This window comes from Mustela nigripes, chromosome 10 (assembly GCF_022355385.1).
Source record: "Mustela nigripes isolate SB6536 chromosome 10, MUSNIG.SB6536, whole genome shotgun sequence".
Taxonomy (NCBI): Eukaryota; Metazoa; Chordata; class Mammalia; order Carnivora; family Mustelidae; genus Mustela; species Mustela nigripes.
Genome location: NC_081566.1, coordinates 41,918,984 through 41,932,017, shown reverse-complemented (window position 1 = coordinate 41,932,017; position 13,034 = coordinate 41,918,984). Strand labels below are relative to the sequence as shown.

Genomic DNA, 13,034 nt, shown 5'->3' with positions numbered 1-13,034 from the left:
GGTTGAAGAAAGAGGATGTGACGTACCTGTAGTAGCAGAGGCTAAAGTGATAAGATTCTTTCTTAGCATATCATAGAGAGGGCTGTCAGAGACAAAAACAAAAACAAAAACTTAATAACCCCATGGTTTTCCATTAAAATGTTATATGTCTATTTGGTACATGATCTTTCAACTTTCTCTGTAACACATGGAGAAGCAGAATGTTTTCCCCAGAATAGATTTGTTTGTAATTATTTAAATGTCAAGATACTCATGTCCAAGTGCTTGTGTTACTTTGCCACCATTAAGACACTAATTAATTTACATTTTATTTAATGAGCTAACAGTAACACAAGATTTCCCTTGGAGACCATTTCTTCCCACGAGGAATTAAGTTTTACAATTTTAACTGGGGAAGGGGTGGAAGGGAGTCTAACCACAGTAGGACAAAATGAGCGCAGAAGAAACAGTCATCACAAAGCTATAGAAAGAAAACAATGGCTTCTTAATTACTAATCTGCTTTTCACTCTGTAACAACCATTTACACCCCCATGTGGCTGGAGAAAGTTGCACAACAGGTCAAAGAAGTTCTACTGTGATTCTTATGAAGCCCATCTTCGACCTCAAACCGCCCAGCCATGCTACATTTCGCTCATCAGCTCAGTCTTCCTCTCTGTAACAGCTGCTTCACAAAATTCTAACCTAGCCACACCAAGCTCCTCCTACCCAGGCCTTTGCACATGATGTTCAATCTGCCAGTTCTCCAACCCTCTCCCAGAGCACTCCCATTCCTCACTCATCCTGCAGCTCTCGGCTCAAATAGCACTTCCTCAAGGAACCATACAGACCCCAACCAATAAGATCCTAAATCCCACCCCAACGCAGCTTCATGTACCTCTTTGTCTCTAACTCTCACAGTGTAATTTACTAAGTGCGGTGTGATAACCTGAAAGAAGACGGGGAAGAGCATCCACTGTCTCACTGCTCCTTAAACTCCATAGAATCTGAGATCGCTGTTCACGAACACATTCTCAGGGCCTCACAGGAGACCCTTAAATATTGATTGACTAAAGGAATAAATAACCACTAATACCCTATGGAGACTGAGTTGTTAGAAGCACCCAAAAAGACAAACAAATCTTCAATCTTCTTACCTTGGATCTTTCACGGAGAAGCTCTGACGTCCTAGCAGTTCTCCTAAAAGATCTCCGCCACAATACACCATATGCTGCTCCCGCTGATCATAAAGCTTCTTCACCATTATGTACTGGCCGAGATAATGCATGACCTGCAGGGCAATAAAACCACAGGAAGAGGTCTGCCCAGCTGCTCCAAACACAAGTTAATTATGAGAAGGGAAGGTACATTAGTTTGTTAGAAAAAGAGAAACCATGAGTGAGCATGAATGTCAGTGCTTGTGGAAGGAGTCCTATGACAAGACGGTTGTCCCCAACTACTAGGTTCAGCCACTTATTATCTTGCTGGACATCAAGAGACTTACTTTTAAAATAGAAACGCAGTAGTCTGACAGTGAGAAAGAGTGTTGAATTTACCTAGTATCCCCATAAAAATGTTCTTACGAGTCCAAATAAAGAGGCCTATTCCATGACTAGAATAAACTTTATATGTGTCTGGTCCATAAAAATATATTCCAAGTCCAGGGACACATAACTCTAAGACGCTTCTGATGCATATTCCTTTAATTCTTTTTTGGCAAATGAAGTACAATGGTTAACAAGCCATCGGCACCGTAAGTGCATAAAACACAGAATCTAGTGTCTATCAAATAAAAATTTAGTCTATCTGGCTTTTTTCACAGAGTTCACAAAAATGGAAAGAACTCAGACAAGATCATGATTCAAAAGTTTTAAGTGATCTATTTTTTCCTAATGTTTTCTCCATGCAGATTTTTAAAAAATAACTTAATAATTAAGTTCACTTAATGACAGTAAGACCTCTGCTGTCAGAGACCACATGCAAACCAAAGCGGCTATCTGTATCTTTAGGCCCCAACTTCTCAGGAATTATTAGATACCTGCACAGAAGATGTTTCCAACACTGTCCCCATTATATTGGTACAATAATGCTCCTAAGCTCCCTTCTATACCAAGCAACATTTCGCCCCAGATCATCAAATACCTAGGGGGAAGTAAGATGGGGAAGAACAACCACTGGAAGAGGGAAAGGAGGAAGTTTTATATTTTATCTGTCCAACTTCCGGAAGAAATAAATCCAAAATAAGCTCTTCTAAGATAATATAGATCATCTACCCTATAAATGTGTACATAATTGTCTGCAGCCACTGCCACAGCATCACCACCTCTAACTCCCAGAGCTCCAGCTGAAGAAGGGGGAGAAGGTAAGACCTCTACACTAGGGCTTGCACAAAGCAGACCACTCGAATATCAACTGGTGGTAAAGCTCTGAAGAAGTGACTGACTACAAAAAGCCACTTGCAAGAGTGTGCCCTCTTCTGGAGGGGTGAAGAAACCTCACCGTTACAGTCCTGGTACTGCTGCACCTGTGAAATCGGACACTATCACAAGTCCACTGAACAGATCTGCAAGCTTCCATTCCAGCATCTGGTGCAAAAAAGTGTTCAGGGACACCTGGCAGGCTCAGTCAGTAAAGCATGTGACCCCTCATCTCAGGGCTGTGAGCTCAAGCTCCACATTAGGTGTAGAGATCACTTAAAAATAAAATCTTAGGGGCGCCTGGGTGGCTCAGGGGGTTGGGCGTCTGCTTTCGGCTCAGGTCATGGTCCCAGGGTCCTGGGATCAGGCCCCGCATCGGATTCCCTGCTCGGTAGGGAGCCTGCTTCTCCCTCTCTCTCTGCCTGGCTTTCTGCCTGCTTGTGATCTCTCTCTGCCGGATAAATAAATAAAATCTTTTTAAAAAATAAATAAATAAATAAAAATAAATAAAATCTTAAAAAATAATAAAATAAAATAAATGCATTCAGCAAAAAAACATTAAAATAAAACATTAATAATGTATACAAAATTACTACTCTCATTATACTGTACTGCCTCAACGCACATACTGAGAACCAATATTTAAAAATAAAAAATTAGCAGGGTGCTGGGTAGCGGGGGTTAACCAGGGTTAAAGCCTCTGCCTTTGACTCGGGTCATGATCCCAGGGTCCTGGGATCAAGCCCTGCATCAGGCTCTCTGCTCAGCATGGAGCCTGCTTCCCTTCCTCTGCCTCTCTGCCTACTTGTGATTTCTGTCTGGCAAATAAGTAAATAAAATCTTTAAAAAAATAAAAATAAAAAATAAAAAATTAGGGGCGCCTGGGTGGCTCAGTCGGTTGAGTCGCTGCCTTCAGCTCAGGTCATGATCCAGTCATGATCCCATCATGATCCCAAGGTCCTGGGATCGAATCCTGTATCAGGTTCCTTGTCCAGCAGGGAGCCTGCTTTTCTCTCTACCTCTACATGCCATTCTGCCTGCTTGTGCTCTCTCTCTCTGACAAATAAAGAAAATGTTTTTTAAAATAATAATAATAAAATCTTTAAAAAATTAAAAATATTAGGAAATTCTTCTTTATGCACCAGGTAAGGTCAAAATTCATAATAGAGAGCTTCATATAAACTGACTCTTTGCAATTTCTTCCCCAGTAAAATATTCTTTCTGACCAATATGTACTTAATTTCTTCTTAACCCAGGAAACCTCTACCACAGGACTGAAGGAGATAGCATAATTCATTTTAACAACTTTACTGATATAAAATTCCATACATCAGGGGACCTGGGTGGCTCAGTCAGTTAAGTCAGTTAAGCACGCACTTGTGGTTTTTGGCTCAGGTCACAATCTTATGGGGGTCATGAGATCATCGAGCCCCACACCAGGTCCCACACTTAGTACAGAGGCTGCTTGAAAATTCTCTGTCCCTTCCCCAATGCATACGCCCTTGCACTCTTTCTCTCAAATAATTTTTTTTTTTTAATTCATACTTTGGGACACCTGGGTGGCTCAGTCGGTTGGGTGTCTGCCTTTGGCTGAGGTCATGATCCCAGGGTTCCGGGTTTGAGTCCCACATGGGGCTCCTTGCTCTGCGGGGAGCCTGCTTCTCCCTCTGCCTGCTGCTCCCCCTGCTTGTGATCTCTCTCTCTCTCTTTCTCTGACAAATAAGTAAATAAATAAAATCTTTAATAAAAAAAGATAAAAAATAAAAATCCATACTTCAATAATAGTTTCAGAATTCTAAAGATACAGTCCAAAATGATGTACTTAATTTAAAATGATAAAGTAAATATGAATATTCTAGAAAATCTAAAATGCTCCCAATATGTTTCCTTGAGAGATATAATGGCTCAGAAGTTCAGTGTTCCTTAAGTATTTCAGAAAAGTTTAAAAAAAAAAGCTTGATAATTTTGTTTCTTCCCATTAGAAAAGGTTAGATTTTTATCCTACTAAATGCAAGCAGTTCAGAGAGATTAACATTTTAATACTGAGTCTTTTCCACTTAAGGAATTCAATTTGGTTTTGTTAAAAAACAAAACAAAACAAAAAACCTTTAGATGCTAAATAAGTTATTTAAATGCATAAGTGTTTAAAATAACTCACAGTGCTCAGAAGAGTATCTGACACATTTATAATGAAAAACCACTGCATTTAATTCCTGCCTGGCAGTACATCCTATAAATCATAGACAGTGTCATTTTTTAATCTTGTACACGCTTTGCATTTTAACTCGGAGATCAATGAATTCACAGTTAATTTTATGTTTGGCTGACAACATACTTCAAAAGGAAATTTAAAGGAAATATGAAGTTGAATTTAGCTCAGCAGTCTTTAAAACAAGCAAAAGTTGCCTTTCCAGTACTTCAGGAAGAGAATTTCCTTTCTTGGGCCTGATGTCAGAACTACATATTCATCAGCTACTACTTTTTTTCTTTTCATCAGCGTTTACTTCTCAGCTGTTCTTATAACTGAGAATTCTCAAGGTGCCTGGGAGGCTCAGTGGGTTAAAGCCTCTGCCTCTGGCTCAGGTCATGATCCCAGGGTCCTGGGATTGAGCCTCTTATCGGGTTCTCTGCTCAGCAGGGAGCCTGCTTCCTCCTCTCTCTCTCTCTCTCTCTGTCTGCCCTTCTGCCTACTTGTGATCTGTCAAATAAATAAATAAAATCTTTAAAAAAAAAACAAAAACAAAAACTGAGAATTCTCTTTGACGGCTTACCTCTTTAACAGTGAACATTTCTCCTTGTGCACCTGCTGCCTGCAAAATCTTCAAAAGTGGCTGTTTTGGTCGTACCTGATAGAAACATTGAAAAAACCTGTTATTTATATTCCAACTAGCTTGGTTTCTCAAACCCTAGGGAACAAGAAAAGCTCCTTAAATATATATATATTTTTAACAAACCCTGGTAGATACTTACCATCTAATAACAATCTTCCAATACCTACAATAATAGCAGATAATCGAACTACTACCTGTTACCTCTCTGAAAAATGACATTTTCAAAAGACAACACATTGACACCTGCTAAGACGGCCAAAATCAAAAGAAAAAAGGAAACAAACATTGGCAAGCGTGTGGAGAAACTGGAACCCTTGTGCACAGCTGGTGGGAAGATAAATGGTTCAGTTGCTGTGGAAAATAGTTTGGCAGTTTCTCAGAAAGTTGAACACAAAATTATCATATGACCCAGGAGTTCCTCTCCTAGGTATATACCCCAAAGAACTGAAAGTAGAACTCAAACAAGTATTTGTACACCAGTGTTCCCAGGAACATGATTCACAACAGCCAAAAGATGGAACAACCCAAACAGCGCCAACAGGTGGGCAGAAAAACCAGATGTGGCGTAAACACACAAGGGATAGTGACTTTGACATCTCTTGACTCTGACTGTGGAGTCCGTCTTTAACCACACAGTTTTATCTTTAAAATTTTTATGGTCAAATTTGTCTCTCTCTTCCTCTTACAGCTTCTTTGGTTTTGTCCTAAGGCCCCTCTCATCCTGAAGTTTCACAACCATTTCCTAAATTTTCCTCTAACATTATTTCACTCTTTACATTTAAATCTTCATCTACCTGGAATTTGTTTTTGTACAAAGTTTGAGGTCTTCATTTGTTTTCTTCCAGAGATGGACAATTATATCAAACCCATCTATTATACAAGCCACATTTTCCCCCAACAAATCCAAATTCTACTTTCATCATCCACTAAGGTACACAATACTATATGTATTGTGCAATGTTTATGAAGACAGGTGACAAAATTATGTATTTTTACATGTTAGAGGAAAAGAACTGAAACAAGACACACCTAATTAGTAATAGTGTTGTCTTAGGGAGAGGGGATTTTGGGCAAAGAAGGGAAGAGACAGTCAAGGAGTCTCTATAGCTAAATACTTTATAAATAAACACATTATAAAACTGAATTTTATAAGAATACATTTGCTATATTTACAATTTAAAATTAATTTTAAAGAAAACAAGCTTGTTAAAATGAAGCAAGAGAGATGGAAAACAAACATATAACTTGGCCCCAAATTCTCCATTAGCCACCCATATCCTAAAACATAAATTTTCAAAATGTACTGTATTTTAAGCAATGTGTAACCTCCACATCTTTATTTAACCAATAATCAATTCAAATTTTGAGCAGTGAAACTATTTATTAGTTTCCCTAATACGGAATTTAAAAAATAATCCTTTCTGCTCTACATAAAATCCTAAGTCAGTAAAAGTCAGTAAAGTTACTACGTGCTCCAACTCAATTTTTTAAAAGCTTACAGAAAACTAGGAATGCCTAAAAATGATTTACCTGATTGGTCTGTTCTGGAGAGATCCTGCAAGCACTGTCAGAAGTTGAACACTGGGCAGAGGTGGAAAGTGAGGTCATTTTGGCAGTGAAGAAATTGCCGTCTGCTGATAAATCTACAAGGAAAAAAAAAGTTATGAAATCTCTTCTAAAGCAGAAAATTTTCACTTTGAAGATTTACAAAACAGCAGCCAGCAGAAGGTTAAAAAAAAAAAAGACACATGTATCAGAGGACCCTACACAAATGGTTCTCGATACTCTTCTGATCCCTTTCTAAATTCAGATCCTCCAAAAAACTGGAGAGCTTAATTAAGAGTCAGAGCCATCCATGCTTCCCTCAGGTGAAGTCCGAAACAGAAACAGGTTCAGGCATGCTCCAACTTCCACAGTGATGATAATGAGTAAACTGTTTTAGCCGAAAGTCAAATTCACAATCATTACCTCCCCAATGGGTATCAGGGTTTCAGTAACTCCTCCCCTCTTAACAGTGCTCAAGAGCACCCCCTGGAAGACAACAGATCATAGAGCTGGGGGAATTGCCAAGATTAAGTAATAGATTTATGATTCCAAGGGCATATCAAGAAAAACCTCTGCAACATGTTGAAACATGTCTTGGCCAAGCAACTGCAAGAAAGTGAGAGTCAAATTACTCAGTATCAGTTAAGGCAGTTAGTTTTTAATACCTGCCAACGCCAAAGAGTATAGCAACTAAATGCCTATAAAATGGGTTAAGCCAAGGTGGGAACATAACGTGTGCCAAACCTAAAGAGTATAGCGATCCCTACAAGATGGGTTAAGCCAAAGTGGACATCTATCATCAAGGAAAGCTGTAACACGAAATGAAACAGAGTAAGGCTCAGTGAAAATTTTTCAACTTCTACCATCTCTCCTTTAAAAAAAAAATTTTTTTTGAAGAGGGAAAATAAATTTTTAAATAAACTTGTTAAAGTTTACCATCGGGCCTTTTTCTAGTAAAAAGGTGATAAGTGATCAGTGAAATTTGTGATAACAAGCCACATCAGGGAAAAGGTGAAAGGGGCCTGGAAAAACTGACAAATGGTCTGGATAAAACTAACAAGATTCCTCAGTCTTCTGAGAATACTTACTGACTCTAACACAATTCAAATTCCTCCCTCCCCCATCGGCTTCCCTTGCCACAAAATGGGAAGTCAAATAGGATACAAGCATAATTTACAATTTTAAAGTAGCTAGCTTTTAATTAGCATTTCAAACCTTATACCTAAAACGCCAGTCCAGATCTCCCCAAACCTGCCAGTCCTGCAGTCCTCCCCACCTTAGCAATCAACAACTCCATCCTTCCAGCTACTCAGGTCAACGACCTTGAAGCCATCCCGGATTTCTTTCACATTCCACACCCAGTTCATGAATAAACTGGAGAGCTGTTATCTTCAAAATACAAACTCTAGCCATTTCTCACCACTTCCACTATTACTGCACAAATCCAAACCACCTACCTCTCAACTGCACTACCCTCCTAAGGTTTTCTTGCTCCCACCCTTGCCCCTCGAGCTCCTAACCTCCTCCTCCTTTTGTCTACTCAAATATCAGTTTACCGAGGAGGCCTTCCATGACTACCCATTTTTAAAACTGCAGCTCCCAACCCCCAGTATTCCCTATCCTTCTCTGCCTTATTTTTCTGTATCGTCCTTATTACCAACCAACATACTATACGTTCTAATTCCTTATCATGTAAAACAGAAGCAGCAAGAGGGCAGAGATTTGTATTTATTCATTAATCAGTCCCTGATGCCGAAACTGACAATTACATACATGTTACTGTAGAGTAACATGATGGTCACAAGTATCACTAACAGTGTGGATGCTGGGTGCCTGGCTGGCTTAGTGGGTGGAGCATGCGACTTTTGATCTCAGGACTGTAACCCCGCGTTCAGTCTGCACTTAACCAAAAATAAAATCTTAAAAATAAAGAAATAACAGAGTGAACGGTTTCCAAAAATGGTCTTCAATGCATCTCCCAAGTAGCTCTGTGACATTTATCAACAGAATACAGCGGAAGTGGTAATGTGCCAATTCCAAGCGCTGGCGGCTTCATTTTTTGTGCTCTTGGAGACCCGTAAAATCTGACTGCTTTCCTAGAGACCACATAAAAGGGCCGTGTGGGGAGGACTAGTTGTCCAGCTCATCACAGCCTTCTAGCCACTCCTTCCAAAGCACCACGTATAACAGGACATTCCAAAAGCAGCTACTGCTTGACCAGAGCTGCATGACAGGCAAGAACCATCCAACTAAGCCCACAAAATCGTAAGAATAAATCAAATGGCTGTTGTTTTAACTAAGTTGTTGCGTGGTTTATGACACAGCACTAGATAATCAAAACAAAAGGCGCAGACTCTGTATCAGGCACACATTAACCCATTTAATAACCCTATGATGTAGGTAAAAGAATTATTACTATTATTTATAGTATAATAATTACTTATAGTATAATAATTATTAGTAGAATATAATAAACATTATTCTTTGTTTTACATCTAAGGCAAGAGAAGCATAGAGATGTTATTTGCCCAAGATAATACAATTCAGTGAATTGCTGGAGTCGATTTCAAACTCAAGAGTTCTAAAGACCTCACTTAGTAATATATTTTTGCCCCTTAGACCTCAATATACAGAATTAATCATAATCCTTTTCTTCAACAGACTCTCATTGTTTATCAGCACATGACCCACTTTTCCTTGATTCTTCCTGATGCAATAAACATCCTCAAGGCAGTACTCTTGACAACCACCTACATTTAACTATAATATCCTTCCCTAGCCCATTCCCCTGCCTCTCCCCAACAATCATCCTTATCCTGTTTTGATTTTCTTTCCTTCCTTTTTATGCATTTTAGTGCATCAAAATGGAATGTTACAAGTAAGTATTTTTAGGTTAGCTGCTTTTAACTTAAAAGAAGCAGATATAGTAATTTTTGAGATTTTTGTTTCACTAACAATTCCTACTGTTTTGTCACTTTTTTTTTTATTATTATTAACATATAATGTATTATTGGGGCACCTGGGCGGCTCAGTGGGTTAAAGCCTCTGCCTTCAGCTCAGGTCATGGTCCCAGGATCCTGGGAACGAGCCCCACATCAGGCTCTCTGCTCAGCAGGGAGTCTGCTTCCTCCTCTCTGCCTGCCTCTCTACCTACTTGTGATCTCTGTCAAATAAATAAAATCTTTTAAAATATATATAATATATAATACCCAGTGTTCATTACATCATGTGCCCTCCTTAATGTCCATCACCTAGTTACCCCACACCCCACCCCTCCAGCAATCTTGTTTCCTGTAATTAAGAGTCCTTAGTTCTTTTTTAAAAAAATTTTATTGTAAACTAAATATAACATAAAATTTACCATTTTTAAGTGTACAATTTAGTAACATTAAGTATGTTCACAATACTGTACACCATAAAAACTATCCATTTCCAGAACTTTTTAATCACCCAAACTGAAACTCTGCACCCATTAAACAATGAACTCTCCAATGACCTCCTCCCCTCAGGGCCTTGTGATCAAAATCCTACTTTCTGTCTCTATGAATATGCCTATACTAGATAACTCATATAAGTAAAATCACAATATTTGTCCTTTGGTGTCTAGCTTATATCACTTAGCATAATGTTTTCAAGATACATCGATGTCTTAGCATACCTTATTTTTCATTCATTTTGACTGCTGTATAATAATCCACTGTCTGATGAACATTTGGATAGTTTCTATGTTTTTACTATTATGAAAAGTGCTACTAGTAATATTCATGTAGATGTGCAAAAAAGGTGTCTCTTGGGCAGATCTACAAAAGAAACTGCTCACTCATAGCATACATGAATACTCACCTTTAGGAACTGATACCAAAGTGTTTTCAAAGTGTGTGCACCAATCCACAATCCCAACAAGAATCTGTAAGATAGCCTGTGAATCCATCTCCTCTTCACTATTTGATGTCATAAAACTTTTTTAACTTTTGCCAATAGGTATGGGCTTTTTCTCTGTTCACTAATGATGATACTAAATCTCTTCATCTGCTTAGCAGCCTTGCTTCCTCTTCTATGAAACATCAGCTCATGTCTTCTGGACATTTTCCTGATTTTGTTATACTTAGTTTGTAATAGTTATTTATAAATTTTTAATATTAGCCCTATGTCAACTGGGTGTCCTGCAAATACCTTAACTTATATCGTCTTTTCGATTTCCTAGAAGGTACTTGTATGAAAACTTAATAAAATCAAATTTATATTTATCCATCTTCTCTTTTTTTAGTCAATGGCCCCTCTGATGTAAGCACTCTTTTATTCCCCGAAGTCTCATATTCACCAATCCTTTCTACTAAAAATTTGCAAGTGTGTGCGGTGAAAGGATGACATTTTAAGACCTTTAAATTCTTAATCTGGAATTGACTTTTTTCTTTTTAGAGATCAATTTTACTCTTCTTCCCTATAGATAGCCATTTTTCCAGCTCAGTTTATTGAACATGCATTCTTTCCTGCCAGCCACCTCTTTTGTACACCGAATTTTCCTTACATACATGGGTGCTTGAGTTCTCTATTCTACTCCAAGGACTGATCAATCTGTTTACTCAATTTAACATTGTCTTAATTCCTATCTTATAATAAGTATTCCTATCCAGTAAAGCAAGTCTTTTCCTCCATGTTCTTTTTTACAAGTGACAGGCTTATTCTTGGCCCCCCAACTTCTTAAAATTTTTAACTTTTTAAGTTTTCAATTTTAATTCCAATATAGTTAACATTAGTTTCAGGTGTGCAATATAATGATTCAACAATTTTCTTTTTTTCTTTTTTTGGTCAGAGTGAGTGAGCACAGGCAAAGTGGCAGGCAGAGGCAGAGGGAGAAGCAGGGTCCCCACCGTGCAAGGAGCCCGATGCGGGACTCAATCTCAGGACGCCGGGATGATGACCGGAGCAGAAGGCAGCTGCCCAACCAATTGAGCCAGCCAGGCGTCCCTGATTCAACAATTCCATACATTTCTCAGTGCTCACTGTAAGTGTACTTTTTAATCTCCATCACCTATTTCACCCAACCCCCACCCACTTTCCATCTCTTCTGGTAACCATCAGTTTGTTCTCTGTGAGTTTGTTTTCTTAGTTTGTCTCCTTTTTTTCCCTTTGCTCTTTGTATTATTTCTTAAATACCTCATGAGTGAAATCATATTTGGTTTTCCTCTTATTTCGCTTTGCATTACACTCTCTAGCTCCATCCATGTTGCAAATGACAAGATTTCTCTTCTCTCTTATAGCTGGACAATATTCCAACATACTGAGCATATACACCAACCTTCTTTATCCATTTATCAATAGATACTTTGGCTGCTTCCATAATTTGGCTATTGTACATAATGCTGCAATGAACATAGGGATGCATGTATCCCTTTGAGCTAATGCTTCGTATTTTGGGGGTAAATACTCAGTAGCGCAACTACTGGATCATAGGGTACTTCTATTTATGCTTTTTGAGGAACCTCCATACTATCTCCCACAGTGGCTGCACCAGTTTGCCTTCCCGGTCCTTATCTCTTCCATATAAATATTAGCATCATCTTTACCAAGTTCCATAAAAATTCCTGTTGGGATTTTGAATGAAATTATACTTTATATACAGATCAAACTGTTTTTTCATCATCAACATCATATATTTCTCTATTTATTAAGGACTTATTTAAGTAAAATTTTCCCTTTGGAGATTTAACACGTCTGTTAAAATAATTTCTAAAGTTGATATTCTAATACTATTGTGATGGCTTCTCTTTCATTATAATTTTTAGTTTTTACATACATACAGAAATACCAAGGACTTTCAATAATCTTCTATCCAGTCACCTAAATGTACGTAACTATTTCTAATAATCTGTCTGTGCATTTTTTCTATGTAAATAATTATGCCACCGGCAGATAACAAAATCTTATCACCTTCTTTCCAATTCTTATGCTCCTGACTTCTTTACTGCTTAGGACTATCAGCACAATGTCAAATACACACAATCCTGGGCATCTTTGTTTCTGACTTTAAAGAAAATGCCTCTCATGTTTCCCTACATTTTTTTTTAACTGTTTGTTGTTCTTTTACAGTTACTCTATCAGTTTAGAAGGGTTTCTCTTCATCCTCATTAGCTAAAAACATCATGGAAAGTGGTTTTTAGAAAATATTCTTTCTGAATCTATTGAATTGATCATGATTTTTTTCTATTAACCTATTGATGTGTGTTTCTGAATTTCATTTCTGGATTTTCTAAAATTAAATCC

The 13,034-nt window shown here is 38.1% G+C and overlaps 1 protein-coding gene across 5 annotated transcripts in view; it reads right to left on the bottom strand.

Moving 5' to 3' along the window:
* Positions 1-13,034, bottom strand: part of MDM4 (MDM4 regulator of p53) — a 46,456-nt gene that overhangs the window by 21,268 nt on the left and 12,154 nt on the right. For all 5 annotated transcript variants that reach the window (XM_059413200.1, XM_059413202.1, XM_059413201.1 and 2 more), the window contains exons 2-5: positions 6,756-6,868; positions 5,166-5,240; positions 1,135-1,268; positions 27-82 (exon numbers count right to left, since the gene is read on the bottom strand). In XM_059413200.1, coding sequence (XP_059269183.1) covers positions 27-82; positions 1,135-1,268; positions 5,166-5,240; positions 6,756-6,833 — 343 coding nt within the window. In that variant the 5' untranslated portion in view covers positions 6,834-6,868. The remainder of the gene's footprint in view (positions 1-26; positions 83-1,134; positions 1,269-5,165; positions 5,241-6,755; positions 6,869-13,034) is intronic.